Here is a 22,741-nt window from a genome sequence, read left to right as displayed (position 1 = left end):
ACATGCAAGGGGGGAGTACAGCGCAAAAAGCACACAAACTACAAAACACAGTCACACATGCAAGGGGGGAGTACAGCGCAAAAAGCACAAACTACAAAACACAGTCACACATGCAAGGGGGGAGTACAGCGCAAAAAGCACAAACTACAAAACACGTAAAACTATTGCTAGTGAATTGAACCCACTCACGGGAACGTAAAACTATTGCTAGTGAATTGAACCCACTCATGGGAACGCAAAACTATTGCTAGTGACCACTCACGGGAACTTAAAACTATTGCTAGTGAATTGAACCCACTCACGGGAACGCAAAACTATTGCTAGTGAATTGAAACCCACTCACGGGAACGCAAAACTATTGCTAGTGAATTGAACCCACCCACGGGAACGCAAAACTATTGCTAGTGAATTGAACCCACTCACGGGAACGTAAAACTATTGCTAGTGAATTGAACCCACTCACGGGAACGCAAAACTATTGCTAGTGAATTGAAACCCACTCACGGGAACGCAAAACTATTGCTAGTGAATTGAACCCACCCACGGGAACGCAAAACTATTGCTAGTGAATTGAACCCACTCACGGGAACGCAAAACTATTGCTAGTGAATTGAACCCACCCACGGGAACGTAAACACTAGGGGGGAGTACAGCGAATAACTATTCCAAGCACTGTTAGATAAGGCCTATCACATGAATATGCTCAGATCAAAGTTTGGTCAGGGAAAGAGAGATCAAAGTTTGGTCAGGGAAAGAGTCACACTCTGCACGCGGCAGTACTCACTGTTTCTTAGGTCGATTGTATTTTTATCTGACGTCCAATGGGTGGATTATCATCAGCATCCAACAGAGGGAACAACTGACCCTCACGAATCTAACAAGTGAGAGAACAATCAGACCACTCACTCACTAGTAGATAATTCCACCATAACAATTATTATCTTAACATTTTTATTTCAACTTGAGCTACAATAATTGAGTAAGTTATAAATGATGCCCACTTTACAGTGCAAGTACGATCAATTGCTATATACCTTTTCCAGGAGGTGCGTGAACGATTCCCAAATCCAGATGGAGTTCCATACACAGACTTCCAGTCTTCTACTTCCTTTATTGTTTAATTATGTAAAATGCAAATATAAAATGCTGATTGGCTAGTCAAAATTTGCACGGATACATACTTACTTTATATGTCTTCATAAAGATCTTCGTCAAGTACATGTATACCATCGTTTAATAGGTCCTCGTTTTCATCTACTGGCTCATCTGATTGCTCAGGTTGCACGTCCTCTACAAACTCACTGCACATATATACATGTAGCAAAATTATAAAATTATATGTAAAATAAATTATGTAGATTGCACATAAAATATATTACGCAGTACCTGAGGTCAACTTTTCTCTGCTGCTCGTAATTCTCCCATATTCTCCGGCAAAGTTGAACGATTTTTCCTTCAGCACTCTTACGGGAGTCCTACGATCCGGTCTTCTCATGTCCTGAACCAGTCGTTCACTTGTACACCCTCTACGTACATTCTCGTTCTGAAGTAAACAAATGAATGAATGTACAGTCACACATACATTATTAGCCAGCATAACGTACCCAGTCCATAATAGCAAGGTTCATTCTCATGTTGAATGTAGCTTCCCCAAAGTGTACACGTTTCGAGATATATGTGAGCAACTGGTGATTGAAAGACTCCACCAAGAATGTGTCTCGACACTGTAAAAACAACATCATAATAATTATGAATTTTAATATAATTAGAAAAAAACCTCACTCGACAATGATTCGGCATTCTTGTAAATAAGGGTGTCTTTTAGTGCTGACGTGAATGACTCGATTGCAAGAGGATCCTCTAGTTTTATCTTCGTGGGCTTGTACCCTGGACGCTTACAGGTGGACGCTTCGTCACAATCTGAGTGCTCGTTCTGAGAACACGATTATAAATGTTATTGGTGTACAGAGTACGGACAACTTGTTATCATACACACTCACCTGATAATGTTTAACGATATTCAGAATGTTCTTTAATAGATTGTCTGCTGACTGCTCACAGTTCTTCATACAGTAGTACAAGTGAACTTTCGTACTTTTACCTATTGACAAATATTTTTATGTTACTGAGCACTTTTATAATCAAAGCTTACGTTTGTCAGATAACTCTGGAAACCACGTCTTTCCTTGAGCCTTTTTGGTCCCAATTGCTACTTTCTTCATCTTCTTCGCTACATTCTTAGTGCCTGAAAATACACGGACACGGTAATAATTGAGATTTGAGATTCTACACACTTACCATGCCATGTGTCGTACGAGTTTGTAAGGTTGAGATCATCAGTAACAAATCTCTTGACTACTGGCTGATTATCATGTGCTACTTCAACAATATTGAGACCTGAGACATAATATCCACAAAAAATAAACACAACCTCATAATGTTGATGCTTGAACATACCTTTATCTATGACTTCCGGAAGAACTATCTTAGTACACGCTACTTCTCGAGTCTGAGCACAGATGTGTTCTTTCCTGGAAACAGTCGAACACCCAACAATTCTTTTCGTACTAGAAAAAGATAATTTTCATATGATAAACGACAGCAGCACACTTGTAGATAATGAAAATAATTAGTTTACCTTCCCGAGAGACAGGGAACAGTCGTGTTATAAGCATTTGCTGTTGAGTCGTGGCGAGCATTTGTTTTATAGGACATCTTCAAATGAAGATGTGGCTTAACCACCAGTACCCTCAAAGCAGCACAGTACCCTCATTTCTTTAGCCAGATTGCGTTAGAATCAATCTCAGAGCATGTAACAACAAAAATTTTCTGGGTGAGTGCCCCCACCCCCATTGGTAATTCTTTCATCAAGCACCCCCCTAACCTCGATTCCAGGCCGCATTAAAATACCGTATAGCGCGAAATTTTCGAGGCACTTATATTTCGTGGATTAGCCTCTAAAAGCTATTTCGTTGCACAATGTTCGCGGAATGACTGCTTACCGGAAGCCACGCCTTTAAATCTATGCATGCTATAGCAGGTAATTCAATTTTTGTGGACTTAATTTTCGTGTAGGATTCTAACCCACGAAATCCGCGAAAATTAAGCCCCTCGAAAATTTCGCGCTATACGGTACGTATTTTAATCGGCCTGGAATCGAGGCTAGCACCCCCCTATCTCAAATCCTGGCTACGCCCCTGGAGCACATCCATTGGAGTGGTCCTACTATACTAGCTAGCACGGTGCACTGGACACAATGGACCAACACTCTGACTCAGGGGAAAGGTGAGCGCTACCTTATTACTAGACAATAATAATTGATGACTTATTAATTTTCAGTAGAACTTCATGCAATTCTTTGAAAAGCCTATCATTAATTTGCACAGCTTACTGCATACTGCATACTGCTACTGAATCTCAACAAGCTGAAATGGCTACAAACTCTCCTGCAATTCTGTGCACTTTGACCCCTGTGTTTGCTATCCCCCAGGTACAGGGACACCTCAACGAATTGTGTGACTCTGATGTCACTCAGTCCAGTGTCTGCTGTGTCAGCAAGTACCGTTTCAGCTCAGGTGACAACTACCTACACTGTATAATCATGATTAGGTGATAATGCCTCTCAATGTGTTGCCCCCCCCTCCCTTCACTAGTTACATAATTTATTATACTCATTTTAGAGTATAAAGTATCATCCAATAGCTCTATCCAATAGTTGATGATACCGTAGAGCTAGAAATGAATGATGATTAATGCTATTTTTGCAAGCGTATTTTTGTATTTCAAGGCCTGTACAATCCATTGAAATCACGGTTATTCAAAATTACAAAGCATGCTCACATAATTATAATTATTTCCACTGATTTTGATTCAGATTGAGAACATACTCCATGACTCTGTGCACGACACGCTACGTGGGTGAACTGCAACAAGTCACAAACGTGGGAGGAAGGGGATCTTTTAGCCTCGATCTCAGGTCGCACTGAAGATGAGGTTGATGAGGCCATACCACTATCTATGATGAGGCCTAGCATATGCCATTACCTACTCAGCGTGAATGTGATCTGCTGCCAGCATGTTCCAGTCCAGTGGCTGTGCTATAGGATAAGAATGGATGAATGCATGAAAGGATGGAGGTGAGGGGAGATGCTTTGTAGAGACGGCACCTGTTGTAGGCTACTAATAATAATCACGAGGTTCATTGTTTTGTTCATATTTCCCGATAGTATTGCTTGCCCATGTGTTAGACCTTATTGGTGGAGGGAGGTCAATATTGAGCAACCATAGGCTATATAGCTGAGTTGGCATGGGCTCAGAGATTTCATTTGTGGTGGTATTTTACACTACAGTATGGTGTAATTATTTATCCATGTATGGACATGTGGCAGTACTATTGGAGGTGACCTTTCACTAATTATGACCTTTCAATGACATTCTACCAAATTGCTTTGTTTACTGTGAAAGGGGTGGAATGTGACACCTCTCTGAAAAGGGGGAGGATCTGTGCAATGATTATGTTTACTGAGAAACAAGGAAAGGGGCGAAATTTCCTCTTTATGTGTGAAACACGTTTGCTAGTAATACTCATTTGAAAGCTCTCAATGAGACGAATGTAATGGTACCCATATTATCATCACACTCTTACACAACACACACCCGCCCACACATAGGCACTACTGTTCAAGCTGTGCTTCATGGATACTCCATTTGGTGACAACCCTCTAGCCATAGTCAGTGCTCAGTACAGCATTCCTGAAGACTCCCCCTACACACAAGACCTGCATGCACAACTTGAGAGGTACATGTACACACACCCACACCCCACCCCCTTACACACACACACACACACACCAGCCTTAAGTCCTAAGTGTATTGCTCTAATGATTCTCCCCCTCTTTGTAGCGTATCTGTTGACCTCTGACCCTGAGCTGCGTCCCAGTATCTGGCAAGTGTGTGAGGTGGTGTCCAGGATCACAGGAACCACCAACCATGTCACTAATGTCTTTGTGAGTACCTTACTATTAGTATTACCCTGTGTATGTATAGTGGTGGGTAGACCAACAGTGGCTGTATTATAGAGGGTGGCCTGCTAACACAGGTCCAAACACATGCTATGGAGACTTTGGGGCCCATTAACCTGGCTGTATTATAGAGGGTGGCCTGCTAACACAGGTCCAAACACATGCTATGGAGACTTTGGAGCCCATTAACCTGGCTGTATTATAGAGGGTGGCCTGGTCCAAACACATGCTATGGAGACTTTGGGACCCATTAACCTGGCTGTATTATAGAGGGTGGTCTGCTAACACAGGTCCAAACACATGCTATGGAGACTTTGGGACCCATTAACTTGGCTGTATTATAGAGGGTGGTCTGCTAACACAGGTCCAAACACATGCTATGGAGACTTTGGGACCCATTAACTTGGCTGTATTATAGAGGGTGACCATAATAGACATGCTCCACTCTATATACTGCTTATTGAACCTCCCACCCCTCACACACCTAGACATACCTGCCCCCCTCACACACACACACACACACACACCCACACACACCTCACAGACTGGCAGTTCATTTCCTACGGATGACTTTTGTAGCACTTCATTTGACGGACGTTCCTCTACCCCGCCCACTCATAATACTGCTGACAATACAAAACGAGATTTGTTTGGAGCACCTCCCTTTGGAGAGGGTTCAAAGGTTACGAAGACAATGACAAATGTAGATCAATTTGGAGCAGTTCCTTTTAGCTGAATTTTAATATTTATTTTTCTGTGTGTTTATAAGTGTTGTTTTGTGTGTAGTAGGATCACATGACTCGACTATTGACTGTTTGCATATAATTATTATAAATGGATTTTTATGTTCAGTGCTTTTACTTCATATGCAATTGTAATATCTTGTTGAAAGAAGGTCAAAAATAAATGGATTTGTGCAGTGCTTAATTAACTTTGCTTTGTTTACTGAGAAAGGGGAGGCCGGAATGTGACACCTCTGAAAAAGGGGAGGATCTGAGCAATGATTATGTTTATAGGAAAGGGGCGAAATTAGTGACAGAGCCAGAGGGTACCGGGTTGAGCAATACTTGTGTGTTCGAGAAATAAGGGGAGAATTTGACAGAGTTTGAACAAAGCTTCAATGGCTACTGAACAAGACTCAGAGTGAGTGAACATGTAGACTATAATTACTACTCATGGTAGCACCTTGTGATTGCATGGAGGGAGGCTCATTCCATTAGTAGAGTCAGAGCAGGCTATGATCAGAGGTGGAACACTGTACAGCAAAGTGACAGCTGGATATGTGCATGGTGTCACTTGTATAAACTATATACACATATCAAGTAATTCTCTGTATGACTGACCCCCCAACCATCTATTTTGTACAGCGCTCAAAAGAAGCTAGCCAGGGACTTATATTGGGCTGTAAAGAATGATGACGTCACCAAAGTTAGGTCCCTGTTGGGACAGGGGGCAGACCCCAACCACCAGCTCTACTGGAGTGACGAGTGGGCGGGTAAGCTGCCTCCATTACACAGTGCTTGCTATGAGGGCTACCTTGAGATTGTGAAGACACTTGTTACTCATGGAGCTCGTACTGATAAACGTGATAGGACGAACAACAGTACTCCACTTCACCGGGCATGCTATGGAGGTCATAAAGAGGTGGTGCAGTACTTGATCGAGGAGGTTGGGTGCAGCACTGGTAAGTAGTCATTATAATTATTTGTGTATTGTAATTGTTTCTCCATATCATTATGGTATCTGAATTATATACATGTACTGTGTAGCAATATCAATTGTGTCAGTAATTTCGCGTAGTATAATAATTATTTGCGATGTAGTAGTCGTAGCACTGGTAAGTAGTCGTTGTGTATGTGAAGTTTTCATACCATGCATACAGCGGAAAGTTTAATAGTGTTACATTTCAATTTCGAATAATTATTTGCAATGTACGTACACTTGTTTGAAATACATAAACATTTGCTATACGGTTGCCATAGTAATATCTGTTAAAAATGTATGTGATAGTTGAACTTTGTTCCACAACAGATGTGAGGGATGATGATAACGTGACTCCTCTTCACTCTGCTTGTTATGGAGGAAGTAAAGACACGGTACAGTATCTGGTGGAGGAGCTGAAGATGGATGTTGGTGAGATTTAGTGTGCTCTTCGGATATCTCTGTATTTCGTTCCCATGCTTCTCTAAGACAAATAGTCTACTAACATAATTATCTCACCCAGCTGGTGTAATTACTGACCATTTAAGATGCTTGTTTCTATATTGTCGAATGGTAGGCTTCATATGGAATACTGCAAACCACTCTACGTATATTGTCATTGGCTTCTCATTTCCCCCAATCCGACAGTGACAATGTCTATAACTGTGTACACTAATAACAACATACCCAGGGATAATGGACCAGCATGACTAACACTGTATGATACTTAATTAAGCCGGGCATTTCTGTATGCACTTTAGAAATCCCATACCTAATTTCCACAAACAGTGGTGTATCAAGCTCGAATTTGGTGCACCAATAGAACAAGGCATGCCCTTTCCTATGCTACCTTTACTTTCTTCGTACGACAAGTGGTTGTGGTACAATGACATGTTTGGTCCATCTTGACCACTATACACTTACGTACATGGCCGAAGTTAAACTCGTCACTAGAAATCCCATACCTAACTTCCGCACACAGTCGTGTATCACGTTCAAACTTTGTATACCAATATTAATAAGACCAACTATTTCTATTTGTATAGGCTTGTTTTATTTTTCCGCAATTTTGAGTCTATAGTCTATAATAACATATCTCACTTAATTATTGAGTATATTGAGTATCACCACACACAGATGTGAGGGACATGTTTGGCCGAACACCACTGCACGACGCTTGTGTGAATGGACATATACAACTAGTGAAATACCTAGTTGAGGAACTAAAGTGGGATGTTGGTGAGTGATTTCCGTAGTGGGTACTGTTTCATTAGATCCTCTGATAGACAACCCGTGAATATATTAATGTGGTTCAATGTGCATGTAATGAAACAATCAGTGTACCTGCCGTTGTATCGTCATGGCAACTGCAATACAATACACTGTTGGTACATGATAATAAAATAATGTAGTCATCCTGCATGGTAATGGTCAGTACTACTACAAGATCTCTGTCCTTCACCTGTCCAGATGTGACTGATGATGATGGCGACACTCCTCTTGACATGGCAGTAATGATGAGTCACACTGAAGTTGCTGACTATCTCAAGTCTGTAGTCTCCACTCCTGAACCAGGTATGTGTCACTAGAAATCCCATACCTAATTTCCACAAATATTGGTATAGCAAGTTCAAACTTGGCACACCAATAGAGCAAGCCATGCCGGTTCCATTGATACCTTCGTTGTTTTTGTAGGACGATTGGTTGTGGTACAATTACACGTTTTGTAGACCCCAATAATACCTGGAATGTTAGTAGCACCCACGCACATTCCATTCTACTTTTTGGCCTATAAATACATCACTAGCACTTGTGTGGGTGCGTCTACTGTTATGTAGATTGGAGAGTTTTCTGAATCACTATTGCAATAATTATATTATAATGTACTTTATGTGTTACATGACATAATTATTATGCCTCGGTGCGCATGAGCAAGCGAGGTATGCGGTAGTGTGTGTGTGTGTGTGTGTGTGTGTGTGTGTGTGTGTGTGTTGTGTGTGTGTGTGTGTGTGTGTGTGTGTGTGTGTGTGTGTGTGTGTGGATCGCTACAGCTGCTCTAGGTGTGCAAGTAAGAGTTTCCATAGGCTTCTAGTCATGTTTTCTTGGATTTTAATTTGTGAATTTGCAAAATAATGCTTGGTTCTCGAGTTATGCCTAGTTTTGCTTACTTGGAATGTCATTGCAGCCTTTTCAGAAGAGCACGTAGCCAAACTTGTTTGCTAGTGCATATATTCGAGTTCATATGGTGTATCAAGGTCAAATTTTGCACATCAATAGAGCAAGCTATGCCGGTTCCATTGATACCTTCAATGTTTTCGTAAGACAAATGGTTGTGGTAGTGTTTTGTAGACCCCAATAATACCTGTGGTAGAATGTGGAATAGATATGCTATCCAAGTCCCACGCACATTCCATTCTACACCAAGCTGTGTAAACTGTTAGCAAAAACCACATCCTGTGTGTGTGTGTGCAATACAGGCCTGTTCCTAGGCCTTATAAATTAAGTGTGTGTGTGTGGGTGTGTGGGTGTGTGTGTGTGTGTGTGTGTGTGGGTGTGTGTTTGTGGGTGTGTGTGGGTGTGTGTTTGTAGGTGTGTGTGTGTGTGTGTGTGTGTGTGTGGGTGTGTGTGTGTGTGTGGGTGTGTGGGTGTGTGTGTGTGTGTGTGTGTGTGTGTGTGTGTGTGTGGGTGGGTGGGTGGGTGGGTGTGTGTGTGTGTGTGTGTGGTGTGTGTGTGTGTGTGTGTGTGTGTGTGTGTGTGTGTGGGTGGGTGGGTGTGTGGGTGGGTGGGTGTGTGTGTGTGTAGACCGCTACAGCTGCTCTAGGATCAATGAAGTGCAAGTAAGAGTTTCTATAGGCTTCTAGTCATGTTTACTTGGATTTTAATTCGTGGATTTTAAAAATAATGCTTGGTTCTCGAGTTATGCCTTACTTGGAATGCCTTTTCAGAAGAGCATGTAGCCAAACTTGTCCATGGAGTATTGCTACTCTACTTAGTAGTTAGCTCTGCACTAGAACGCTAGCTATTGGTAGCTGCAAGAGTGAGAAGAGAGCTGCAAGGCTCTGCTGATGCTGCCACTATAATTTTATATAGCTTTTAACAACAATCATGGTCGATCATTACCCACTCTTTGAGTTTCCCTATAATTATTCTGCCTGCAGTAAAATTGCAAAAATGATATAATGTGTGTATAAGCTATTGCTAGTAGCTTTATTTGTTATGTTGTTTGACACCTCCACCGAGGCATCAGCACCCGCTGTGCTTTCATTATTACTGTACACCTCAGATACTCCAAATGGTTCCGAACAACTTCCTTCAACTTCTTCCAAGGATGATCCTAACCTAACCTCATCAAGTGAGTAATAATATTATGAAGTATCAATCAGTGGTACATTTAAATGAAGAGAAGTGGGCGTGCTGCTCAGACTCAGTCAAAATCATACTGTAGCTATTTTTTAGAGCTGCCTTCATGTGTAAATTGATACAGCCTCACACTTTTAAACGTTCCCTAGTATACATAGTGAGTTGCATGCTCTCTTCTCTTTATACACACACGCTTTGTGTAATGCTGAAAACACGTTAACACTATAATAATACTCATGACCCTGTGATTGAAAGGGTTTACTGCATGTACGCCCATATATGGAGTTAGGGTTTACGAATACATTATTTTATTGTGCTTATTCTTCATGCCTCGATGCTTACTATGGCTCTTAACCACTTTTTGTTAATTAGATTTTAACTAGTGCAAATATTCGAGTTTATGGCTAGTTTTTTTGCCTACTTGGAGTAGAATCTTTAGTCTCAGTTTAGACGCAATAGTGTCCCTGCAATAGAGCGAAGATATTTTTAGTAGCCAGGGTGATAAAAGAGCTGCCACCAGCAACAATTGCATCAAATGTACTGTCTACCACGTCTGTCTACCACGTGTTGTTGTTTTTAACTTTGAACTTTTAGAATCCTTTTAGCAAGTCAATCATTTCCTACCCCGAGGCCATAGCAATTTATTTGATACGGCCTCTTGTTTAGATGTTGCCCAGTACATATAGCCCACTTCTCTTTATACGCTATAATTATATAGCTAGCTAGCTTGAGACAGAGGTTAGGTTTGTTACAGCTGCTCTTCACAGCTCTCTTAATAGAGCCTACGTTAGTGTTATATGGGCGTGGTCCGTCCATCGATGGAGGCTAGTGTAAGCTTTTCAGTCCATTATACTGATACCAGACCCTCTTCCTTGGAGGTGAAGTGGACGTGGGGACGAGGATAGCTAAAGCACCACCCACCTCCCTATTGATTGCATTGCATGAATTCACTTTTACCTGTTTTGTGAGTAAGTGCTGCCTCCGTTGTGAATAGCAGTGCTGTCGGGTAGTAAGTAGTGGTATTTTAGCGTAACCTTAAAGCACCACCCACCTCCCTATTGATGGCATTGCTCTCACATTTGACTTATTAATTTTGTGGTATTTTGTGGTATGAATTCCTGAGGGTTAGTGCTGCCTCTGTTGTGAATTTGTTGCTTCGTGGCAGCCTGTTATGCCGCATAGATGCTCAAATGTCATTGGTTGCTACTAGGAACCCAGTATAATTATGACGCATGCAAGACTATTACGCACTATCAGCATTAAGTTGATTATAAGGTGATGCCCTTGTGATGTACTGCTAATACAACTCTTGCTCTCGTGCTCTAGTTGTATTAGCAGTACATCCCTCGTGCATGAGTAATAACATACAGTAGCCGTCAGAATAAAGTTCCTGTACCATTTGCATGGCACGTCACGTTGTCGTTTTTACGCAAACAGAAAATGTCTTGTCAACTGGAATTGAACGCACATGTTTTATTCGTATACGCACCGTGATTACGATTGTTGTACAATTTTAAAACGGGTGAAAGTGTTGATGAGTCAGCAACAATTAACTGGACACAAAGAATCTGAGAATGAAGCAACTTGGCAGCTAACCTTGTCATTGTAGTATCATATGCAGATAGTTTATTACTATCATGGAATGCTCACTTCGTTATTCTTAATTTCATTTTAATATCATGTCATTGTCAGGCTAAATCAAGAAATTGAGTATTACAGCACATGATCACTTTATTGACTGTGAACCATTTCATTCATCACTTGATATCATCATGTATTATAACAAGTGAAATGGAAATAATTATAATTATTATTGAAAAGTATCCAGTGCATGTGCGATCTCTTCCTCTCTCCTATTGTGATGGTGGCAGTCTCCCAGTATCACTTGAGCATCTCCTCCACCCCTCACCTAGTACCTGCTTGCAGTCATGCTCTCTCCCAGTATCACTTGAGCATCTCCTCCACCCCTCACCTAGTACCTGCTTGCAGTCATGCTCTCCTCTGGGTATCCCAGTATCACTTGAGCATCTCCTCCATCCCTCACCTAGTACCTGCTTGCAGTCATGCTCTCCTCTGGGTATCCCAGTATCACTTGAGCATCTCCTCCATCCCTCACCTAGTACCTGCTTGCAGTCATGCTCTCCTCTGGGTATCCCAGTATCACTTGAGCATCTCCTCCACCCCTCACCTAGTACCTGCTTGCAGTCATGCTCTCCTCTGGGTCTCCCAGTATCACTTGAGCATCTCCTCCACCCCTCACCTAGTACCTGCTTGCAGTCATGCTCTCCTCTGGGTCTCCCAGTATCACTTGAGCATCTCCTCCACCCCTCACCTATAGTACCTGCTTGCAAGGTCTCCCAGTATCACTTGAGCATCTCCTCCATCCCTCACCTAGTACCTGCTTGCAGTCATGCTCTCCTCTGGGTCTCCCAGTATCACTTGAGCATCTCCTCCATCCCTCACCTAGTACCTGCTTGCAGTCATGCTCTCCTCTGGGTCTCCCAGTATCACTTGAGCATCTCCTCCATCCCTCACCTAGTACGAACTTTGACCTGGATATAATAAGGAATGTGGGTGTTTAAGACACGTGGATGTCGTACCTCCTCTGGTGCCCAACCCTACGTCAGCGTCCAGGGTGGGTTTAACTAATATCATGATAGATCTACTCTAATACCTTGAATCTCGGTATAGGGCTCTTCTCTGTTTCTTTCATTGCTGTATTAAACTCTCTCTCTTTTCTCTTTTAATTAGATCATATAGCACTGCATGTACTCGATACCCGTTCTCCAGCTCTGTGTTCAGCCTCAGCTCAGAGAGTATAATTATTATGATGCATGATGTTATTCTTAATTTCATTTTAATATCATGTCATTGTCAGACTAAATCAAGAAATTGAGTATTACAGCACATGATCACTTTATTGACAGTGAACCATTTCATTCATCACTTGATATCATCGATGGAGGCTAGTGTCAGCATTTTAGTCCATTTTATACTGATACCAGACCCTCTTCCTTGGAGGAGAAGTGGGCGTGGGGACAAGGATATAGCTAAAGCACCACCCACCTTCCTATTAATTGCATTGCATGAATTCACTTTTACCTGTTTTGTGAGTTAGTGCTGCCTCCGTTGTGAATAGCAGTGCTGTCGGGTAGTAAGTAGTGGTATTTTAGCGTAACCTTATAGCACTCCCTATTGATGGCATTGCTCTCACTTTTGACTTATTTGTGCTATTTTGTGGTATGAATTCCTGAGGGTTAGTGCTGCCTCTGTTGTGAATTTATTGCTTCGTGGCAACCTGTTGTGCATAGACTGTTTTTGTGCTTACCATATAGCGGGTAATTTTCGTGACGTAAAAAATTAGAAAACAGTGATTTTCGTGAGTAAAAATTATTTTGTGGAGGTCAGCTTAAATATTTACCCCACGAAAAGTACCCTCTGCATGTACGGTAATCAGATTGCGATTATTGTAATACCTCATTTTACAATGATAAAAACATTTTACACCCAAAATATTAATCCTCAGCATCAAGTCTCTGTATGTGTGTGTCATGTCAATATAAATATGAACTGCGCTATCATTATGTCAAGCCATGTGTAAATGCAACGTACGCTAGCTAATTAGTTGGTATTAATGATTATGCCTCGGTGCGCATGCACATCGAAGGAATATGGTAGTGTGTGTAAAAATGATCGATCATGATTGTTGGGTTTAAAGTCCATGTGCCAGTATGTAGGTGTTTCTTAATTATTGTCAGCTGTGTCAACATTGCTGTGTTTGCAGGCACTCCATTGACTGAAGAAGACTCTGATGCTCTAGAAAAGCTGCTCCTAGACAAAAAAATAAAAGAATTTACTTTGACTGGTGAAAGGACATATGAGGCAGTTGAACGCCACCTTCGTGAGCTCGAGCACAGGGAACTAGCAGCCAATCTGCGAGGAAACCTCGACAAAGGTTGGTAGTAGTTAGTAAGAGCTGTGGGTAGTAGTAGGTGGGTTGCTGTATTGACTCACCTGTGTTGAATATTGCATTGCATGAAGCCACTCAAGATGAAACAGCCATAACTTTAGTACCTTTGATCTAATCTGAAAGATACTTTTCAAATTTATATTATGTTTATATTTGTTGAATAGCACGAGGGCATAACGTGATAACCAGCCGTGGTTATATTGAGTTCATTTCCTGAAGACTACATTATTTTATTGATATTCGTAACATCACAATAAGTTACGAATGATTATCTTATAAAGGATGCAGTTAATAGTTTGGTGGGTGATGCATTGTCTGTACAATATCAATAGATAAGTGTACAGTTTAATAATTATTGCTCTTTTTTATATGCAGTGATTGGAGAGCAAAAGCGATATCTGAAGAAATTAGAGGATCTGATGACTGACAAAGACACTATCTCCATGCAGTACCTCCGCCTCCTTCTTGTCGGACCACCGTCCGTGGGGAAAACAACAACTCTTAGCCGTTTGCTGAAAGATATCGTAAACATTAGTTCTGCTGGAAACAAGGCAAAGCTACGCAGTACGCTACTCACCAATTGCCATCAAGTGGTCGCCTACATGAACAAAGATGCCACAGAATGGGTTTGTTCCAAAGACGTAGAAGAGGAAGCAAAGATCCTCTTTGGCTACATGTACAGTAGCAAGGTTGATGAAGTCCCAAGTGAGAAAAAGACAAAAACTGTCCCTGAAAGCGAAAAGCACACAAACACAGCCAAACCACCTTCTCTTGAAAAGCCTCAGTCAAAACCTCAAGAAGAAACACACATTGAAAGACGAGATGATGCTTACCAACAGAACAGGCTCATACCCATCAAGGCTCGACTGCAAAAACTGATAAAGAACGGAAACTACTCCGAAATGGCCAAATGTCTTGGCAACACCTTGCTAAACATCAACGATGTCGGAGGCCAACCTGCCTTCCTAGAAATGCTACCAGCCCTATGCAATGGTCCTGCCATGTATCTAGTGTTCTTGGATCTGAGCAAGGAACTTGACAAGCCCTACGATATCCCCTTCAGTCGTGACAACACAGTCATTACTCCATTCAAAGCTGTACACACAGTGGAAGCCACAGTCTCTCAAATCCTCTCAGCAGTTGCCAGTATCCATCACGTCTCTCGAGAAGATACCACGAACAAAACTACCTCTAAATTGAGCGAGAAGTTTGAAAAGTTCCAACAAGTTCGTCCGGTAGCAGCTTTGATCGGTACTCACGTGGACAAGTTGGAGAATCCGAAAGAGAAAATCAAGCAAGTCAACGATGCTCTGAAAGCAACCACTCAAAAGTTTGCCGAGATCCTTGTATCACCTCCGTCAGATTCTGAATCTTCATTTTTTGCTGTGGACAACTTTGCTGGAACTGAACAGTCTGACATTGCCCCGATTCGTGATTTCATGAGCGATGTTTTCCCCTGTCACTTCAAGGATGCATCTCTGCCCATTAAACCGAAATGGCTCCTACTGGGCACACTACTGCGGATAGAGTACTCGATCGTGTCGATGGAAGACTGTCTGGAAATAGGGAGATTGTTGGAAATGGATGAAGAAGACACCAAATTCTGTCTTTGGTAAGCTCATGATTATTGTACTCCCTCCAATGCATATACCGTATAGCAACATTTTCGAGGCACTTAAATTTTGTGAAATGGCCTCTAAAAGCTGAATAAATTTGGTGGGTTGACTACACACACACTAATAGTTTACACAAGTGCTAGTTACATGTATGTATTTAGTCCAAGAAGTAGAAGCCATGCCTTTCGGATAATGAATTTCGTGGACTTTGTTTTCGTGTAGGATTGCTAACCCACGAAAACAGCGAATATTAAGCCCCTCGAAAATTTATCGCTATAAGTACGTACAGCACTTGTCTATCCTCACTCTCATGCATACACATGCACACACACACACACACACACACACACACACACACATACACACACACACACACACACACACACACTCAGGTACCTACAGAAGATTGGATCTATACTCCATTACGGGAATGTACCCAATGATATCGATGGCTGGCTAAGCAACCACATGTTCTGCTCCCCTGAAGTGATATTCACTAGCATCAGCCAACTGATCCTTGCTGCTTTACGCATCCTCCATTCTGAAGGCCACGTCACTGAGTTTGAGCGAGCAGAGTTGGTCAAGATGGGGCAGTTTTCACAGGAGGCCATTATCAAGTACTGTAATGGTCCTGATGTTACAAAGATGCTCAAGGAAGGAGAGATTATCCCAGCCAAGCATCTCATCATACTGCTGCAATATCTCAACCTTCTCTCCGAAATTGTCCACCAAGATGCCAATGATCCAAAGGTCACTCGAATCACGTACCTCATGCCGGCTATTTTGGACTGTGCTTCACAAGAGGAGCTGACCAACCCACCTCCACCAGACACCAACAACCCAGAACCACTCCACATCACATTCAGCTTTGGTTACGTACCAACAGGAGTCTTCTGTGGGCTCATCACTCGACTAGTTTCCCAAGGCCCTCACGGAATTCTCGGATTGACGTGGGAATTGGTGGAAGATGGCGTGAAACGAAACTGCGTCTCCTTTTATGTTGACTACGTACACAAAGTGACACTACTCTCTCACGACAGAAGCTACGAGATACGTGTTGAACGCAATCCAGAACAGATGAATTTTCATCTTCACGATCTTTGCTCCCACACTCTGTCAGCAATCCTGTATTCTCTCAAGATCCTGTTCCCAAAGTTGATCCTCAGTGTTGCATTTCAATGCTCCTGTCCCAAACACGCAGCAAGCAAGAGTCTCAACAACCTTTGCACCCTTGTTCAAGGTCGACAGATCCACTTCCTGTGTGGTAGAAGTCCCGTCACCCTCAGTGAAGCACAACAAGTGTGGTTGGGGAAGGTGAGTTATTCTCCTGCATATCGGCTATAGATTATTTGCCTGTTCTAATTTGGCTTGAATATAATTATATATGTTATGGTAAGACAGCATTGATTTTGGAGTTTGTTTGTCTATTATAATAGCTGATAATTATGATGGTCTCAGTTTTAGTGTTGTACGTATACACGTAGCGTGAAGTTCAGAGTATACAGTTCAGAGTACACAGTTCAGAGTACACAGTTCAGAGTACATAGTTCAGAATATACAGTTCAAAGTATACAGTTCAGAGTACACACTGTGTGCAGTTGGTCTAAATTACTATTCTGTTATCTAGGCTGTAGGTGTTGGTCAGAAGGCAAGCTTGTGTGTGCTCAAGTTTGTTAGAAAGTCTGTGGATCAGTTTTCCTTTGATTGGAGCAAAGTGGGAGATGATGACACAGCACCTGTTCTCAGCAAACCCAACACTGTGAGCTTCCCGAGTGTGAGAGAGGAGGACTTTGGTCACTACCAGTGTGAGGTGAAGGATGCAGCTGCTGGGAAAGTGCTCCTCACTCTCTACACAGCTCTCTACAAACACCAGTCAAGTCAGTTATCTAACCTCAAGTGTCCCTTGATCCCATTTATCACATACTATTAAGTTCTGTTCTTTCTACTTATTACATAACCAAAGATCAAAGGAAAAACGATGCTAAAAATGGCAATAGGATCTACAACTATTATAATGTAACCACAGACCGTGCTCTATTATTCTGTAGTTGGCATTTTTGGAACCGTTTGGTAGTTACAGCACGGTTGGTGGTCAAAACAATTGATTTGTGTGTAACAACTTCGTAACTGTTTATAATTATTGGCACAGGCTTACATTAGCACTGTATCTGATCCTCTAGCCTCAGGTCAGCGCAAAAGATTATTGGGATCAGATAAAAACATTTCAAAGCATCCGAAGACTGATGTTACTGTACAAGGTATGATCTGTGACTTCGTATATAGCAAAAACCAAACAGGCAAACTTCCATTCTTCAATCCGATTGTTCTTCAATAGTACTATTATACATTAATAGGTGTATGTGCTATCTCTATTGGTCATTCCCATCTTTAGTTAAAGGACTATTCTCACTGCAGGCATTGCTGTACACAATGATCAAGAAGATGATGATCAATTGTACACTAAAGACTTGCAAGAAGTTGTTTCTCAATTAATGGAAGCCATTAATGTTTGGTTTGAGTTGGGCCTCGCTTTAGGGATCCCAGTTGCCACGCTTGAGAATATCAAGTGTCACACAAATCACAATAAAGATAGTTTGATTAGAATGCTGACCCAGTGGCTGGAATCTTCACCTTCTCGTACATGGAGTGACATTTGCAATGGCCTCAGAAGTGGCACTGTCAGACATGACGTTCTAGCAAATACAATCGAGGAGAAATACGATGGTAAGTGTGATTGTGTGAAGTTCACTAAAGCTAAAAATTGTTCCAAAAACTAGATCGGCTATCAGGGAAGAGAAAGAGACAAAGAAACGATTCGTGTGTTCCCGGACCCCATACAGAGGACTTGTCCCGACCACCCCACATCACTGGTGAGAGGCTCATGCAGAGGACTCATAATTAGAAACCTGCCATTTCATTCTTTAATGCCGTTACATCACGTATACGTATTGCTGACACTTCCTACTGCATACGTGTACAGATCCTCTAATCCCAGGACACCGCAAAAGATTATTGGGATCAGGTGAAGAAGGTGAAACTCTGTTAAAGCGTGATGTCACTGTACAAGGTATGATCTATTATCATATACAGTTTAGACTTTCAGCTTCATAGTCAGAATGTATATACTGGAGTTTGCAGAATCTTTGCAACACACCAGTAAAAGCGTAGAGCGTTACGCGTTCCTTATATGGATTTTGTGTACACACTGTGGTCTGTTTTACTACTTAAATGTGTGAGCATTTCCCATAAGGAACCACAGTGCTCAACACTTTTATTCGCAAAGATTCTGCAAACTCCAGTATACTCAACTAGCGACTCCACACACAACCATCGAGTCAGGAGTATCATACAGATAGTGTGATCAGCTACTATAATTATATTACCTGTATGATTGCATGTGCGTTGTTATCTTTAGAACGTATAATGTTTCATATTGCAGTTCAACCACATGAGACGATAGTGATAGCGACCGCAGCTCAGTTGAGTCAAGAGTGCTCGAATGAAGCTCTTCTCCAGTTGTCTACCGAGATTGCTGGCTATGACACATACAAGCACAGGCTGGGCCTCAGTGATGCTGAGATTGGTGCTATCGATCAGATCATTGTTAATATTCCTGGGAGATTTCACGCTGCTCTAAAGAAGTGGAAGAGTAAAAGCATCGATTTCCACAATCCATTGAATTCAACAGCTACTTACGGTCGATTAGTGGAGATTGCTACAAAGATTGAGGACGGAGAGGCAGTTCGCAGCATTCACAAGGCCTGTGTGGAGCATACCAGTGAGTTACCTAGTGAATCATCACTTTGACCATTATACCTTTGTGAGCTTGCTCGTCAGTAGTGCCATGCAATAATAGTATACAGCATTCTAAGTACTTGAGGGTTCTACTAGCCCTGAGGGCTCCTAAATCATGTATCATGCACTCATGTTTTCATACAAATATGTGACAGGCTCTGGGAAAACCAGACTATTGGAGCAGAATTTAGTATTGAGCTACAGCTAAATTTATGCCTACAGTATAAAATCTCAAATAAAATGTTATTGATGTATAAGTATCTACAGTCCTTCTACTACCTCTCTGTAAAATCTGATGCTCTAAATCCAACTCTTTCCATCGAAACGCTTCGTCCAAAGTTTCGCTATTACCTTATTTTTCCTAATTAAGCAATCTTTGAGAGTCGTTTTTCTCGATACTACATTTTACGGCTTCGAGTTTCCAACGTGCATGACTCGGGTATGAAACTAGGTATGTGAACACTAAGCATATCATTGTGTAGGCGATGCTCTGCTCTATTATTTGGTACATTAATCACACATATTTTAGTCTGCTCCAATAGTCTGGTTTTCCCAGAGCCTGTCACATATTACTGGAATAATTATAAATCTGATCCCTATTTTCATTGCACACAATGTTTTGCTTATAAGGCTCTAGTTTATTGTGCTCATGCTTTCATACAGATACTGGAGTTGCTTGAAAGGGACGAATAAAGATGTCAAGTAAAGAAGCATGCAAGAATGTCAAGTAAAGAACTAACTCTGTGTTGACTATAAGTACTGACTATTATAATGCTCTGTGTTCTGTGTTTGATTATACCACCTACTTTTATAAAATTTCATTTCCAGCTTTCTAGTTTAGTGACCCTTTACCATTGTTGTTGGGTAAGGATCACTTCAGTTGCAGTTTCTTGTTACCCACGTGGCCTCCTCATGATCAGAGAGAGAGCTAGAGCTAGAATTTAATAGTGTCTGCAGGCATGAGCTGGAGGAGCACGCAGTCCAGTATTAGTGGATATGGTGGCTAGTCTGCAGAGGGAGCTGGACAATGCTAGGGTGAGTAGTGTCAGGTCTTATTGAGTGGACCCAGATACTCTATCTATAGACTAGCTCTCTAGCTCCCTTTGTTGTAATGTATGGTCCTCCATTGCCTACTCATACTAATGGAGTGTGTATGTGTGTGGTGTGTGATGAGTGGAGTGGGTGGTAGTGTACCTGCGTGCATGATGGTAGTCTATTGTCTCCATAATTATTGTGTCCATCAATTCCTCAGGTACCCCTGAGTGAGGGGGTGGGCAGCATCATCCTGCATCATAACTTGTGAGAAATATAAAGTTTGATAAGAGGCTTGCATGTTTGTTATGTGTTCCATATACGTAGAGTGTATACGCAGTGTTGGGCTGTGAAGATACGTATAATCATGTGTGTTATTGTCGGCTATAATACAAGTACGTGTATAATAACTATAGCCTGGGCTTATACAAGGTCAAGGTACCGCCCCCTCTAATGTAATTAAGACCACCACTTGCTCTACTAATAGTCCACTTGCGTATGCTTATTGCTAACCGTCAACTTTAACCTATACAGCTAACTTCCCTCCTCTCATCTATATGGTCCTCACAGCCTCTATGTTACGCTGGGGGAAGAGGTGTTCAATGTGACTGATGACAAGGGCAGTATCAACGTGATATTGGTGGATGGACTGCCAGCTTGGGACCACTCTACTACTATACGCCTATACGCCCACACACAGGCACTGGGAGTACTACTGTTCAAGCTGTGCTTCATGGATACTCCATTTAGTGACAACCCTCTAGCCTGGTGACAACCCTCTAGCCATAGTCAGTGCTCAGTACAGCATTCCTGAAGACTCCCTACACACAAGACCTGCACAACTTGAGAGGTGAGACCACACCCACACACACACATCCTAGTGAAATGTAGCCAGATTTACGCATAATTATGTTAAGCCTATAATAAACGAGTGTTGCAAGCGTGCGCTTGCTAATGCCTCTCGCCATGTTATGCTTTTGCTCAAAAAGTGTTAGTGTTATAGTAGTTTCTATAATGAATTTATATTAAAGTTAGCTTATCTATATTAACTCACTGAGAAGAAAAGACTTATTTACATGCATCTATTGTTGTTCAGGACCTCAAGAAAGAAGAAAATTGATTCTTCCAAGATCAGTTCAGTGTATTATAATATCTATTGAGAAAAAAGACTTGTGTACATGCATATTGTTATCTATATTGTTAATGGTAGCGTTTTGTGGCTTACCAGGCCCTCAAGACAAAGATGGATCTGCCAGGAGGATCTGGATCTTGGATATTATTTTCTCACACATGAGGAATGAGCGCGCATGCGCATTACATCCACAGGAATAATTAAAGGGTGTGTCCAAAGAGATCAATTTCACAAAAATAATGGCTACTGCTAGCTAGCTGTTTTAACATATATTTTCTGAGTATTGTAGCATAGATAGTAGATCTATGATTGTAGCTAACAAAAAGCTAGAGCTTTAGTGCAAGGCTAACTCGTGTTGAATAGAAAGTTTGTGGGGACAGATGATGTTATGAAAGAGACTGCAACAGCCTTCAATGTGAGTCGAACTAGCCGTAACTGGAGAAAGAAGCTTAAGTTTGCTAATCCTCGAATCAAAATCCAAGAGAACGTGGCTAGAAGCCTATACAAGCTGTTAGCTTTTGTCGTATTACAACAGTTGAGCAGTTACAGCTGGAACAGACACACACAGTCAGCTTTACAGTATCCCACGTGCGGCTACGCCTCGAGGCATAATGAGCATACATTTTTATTATGATATCATTAATATTCAGATTTCTAGGGGGGGGGATATGTTGGCTGGGGGTAGGAAATCCCGAAATCCTGTTAGTAGTTTTGTTTCTTTAGTTGTGTGGGTGGCTGTATTGCATGTTAGTTGCAATTAGTTGGCAACTGAACTCCTTTCAACAACTTGACATGATTCGCCAATATACCGTAGTAGAGATGTCAGACCGGAAGTAGTGCGTGGGGATATTTTCGTACAGTAATTCAATAGTAAAAAACGGGACCAGAAAGTGAGTGAACAAGAAGGGCTTTCCGCAAGCCCTGGAAGAGTCTAGCAAACAACAGCTGTTCCTAAGGGTAAAAAATAGCGTAGAATTTGATTTTTATAACAGTTTTTTATGATTTTAGCTTGTTTTGTGTGTGATTTTTTCTCAAAGGTGATCATCATTTTGGCAACCAAACATGAAAATGAACAAAAACACAAGTGAGCATGTCTTTCATCTCTAACTCTCTC

The 22,741-nt window shown here is 41.6% G+C and overlaps 2 protein-coding genes and 1 long non-coding RNA gene across 5 annotated transcripts in view; 2 read left to right on the top strand and 1 right to left on the bottom strand.

Annotated features, from left to right (window-relative positions):
* Positions 1-1,034: 1,034 nt before the first annotated feature.
* LOC135331108 (uncharacterized) overlaps positions 1,035-22,741 on the bottom strand; it is a 48,554-nt gene continuing 26,847 nt past the window's right edge. Inside the window, exons 7-15 of the mRNA XM_064526167.1 lie at positions 2,458-2,567; positions 2,299-2,397; positions 2,153-2,245; positions 2,001-2,101; positions 1,783-1,933; positions 1,605-1,724; positions 1,387-1,543; positions 1,186-1,301; positions 1,035-1,108 (exon numbers count right to left, since the gene is read on the bottom strand). Coding sequence (XP_064382237.1) covers positions 1,527-1,543; positions 1,605-1,724; positions 1,783-1,933; positions 2,001-2,101; positions 2,153-2,245; positions 2,299-2,397; positions 2,458-2,567 — 691 coding nt within the window. The 3' untranslated portion in view covers positions 1,035-1,108; positions 1,186-1,301; positions 1,387-1,526. The remainder of the gene's footprint in view (positions 1,109-1,185; positions 1,302-1,386; positions 1,544-1,604; positions 1,725-1,782; positions 1,934-2,000; positions 2,102-2,152; positions 2,246-2,298; positions 2,398-2,457; positions 2,568-22,741) is intronic.
* Positions 6,035-22,741, top strand: part of LOC135352129 (protein phosphatase 1 regulatory subunit 12A-like) — a 77,673-nt gene continuing 60,966 nt past the window's right edge. Inside the window, exons 1-16 of one of the 3 annotated variants that reach the window (XM_064551309.1) lie at positions 6,035-6,164; positions 6,389-6,705; positions 7,053-7,154; positions 7,860-7,961; positions 8,193-8,297; positions 10,006-10,074; positions 13,867-14,037; positions 14,428-15,664; positions 16,061-16,982; positions 17,296-17,545; positions 17,849-17,926; positions 18,084-18,392; positions 18,446-18,538; positions 18,649-18,735; positions 19,108-19,446; positions 20,127-20,291. In XM_064551309.1, coding sequence (XP_064407379.1) covers positions 6,142-6,164; positions 6,389-6,705; positions 7,053-7,154; positions 7,860-7,961; positions 8,193-8,297; positions 10,006-10,074; positions 13,867-14,037; positions 14,428-15,664; positions 16,061-16,982; positions 17,296-17,545; positions 17,849-17,926; positions 18,084-18,392; positions 18,446-18,538; positions 18,649-18,735; positions 19,108-19,446; positions 20,127-20,143 — 4,221 coding nt within the window. In that variant the 5' untranslated portion in view covers positions 6,035-6,141 and the 3' untranslated portion in view covers positions 20,144-20,291. Of the gene's footprint in view, positions 6,165-6,388; positions 6,706-7,052; positions 7,155-7,859; positions 7,962-8,192; positions 8,298-10,005; positions 10,075-13,866; positions 14,038-14,427; positions 15,665-16,060; positions 16,983-17,295; positions 17,546-17,848; positions 17,927-18,083; positions 18,393-18,445; positions 18,539-18,648; positions 18,736-19,107; positions 19,447-20,126; positions 20,292-22,741 lie in introns of those variants that run through there. The other 2 variants (XM_064551315.1, XM_064551336.1) reach the window with 2 other exon arrangements.
* Positions 20,772-22,688, top strand: LOC135333851 (uncharacterized). Its single transcript, XR_010394109.1, has 2 exons — positions 20,772-21,345; positions 21,592-22,688. It is a non-coding gene; the product is annotated as an uncharacterized LOC135333851 (long non-coding RNA).

Source organism: Halichondria panicea, chromosome 1, assembly GCF_963675165.1.
Source record: "Halichondria panicea chromosome 1, odHalPani1.1, whole genome shotgun sequence".
NCBI lineage: Eukaryota > Metazoa > Porifera > Demospongiae > Suberitida > Halichondriidae > Halichondria > Halichondria panicea.
Note: the sequence above shows the minus strand (reverse complement) of the source record. Positions and strands in the feature narration are given on the sequence as shown.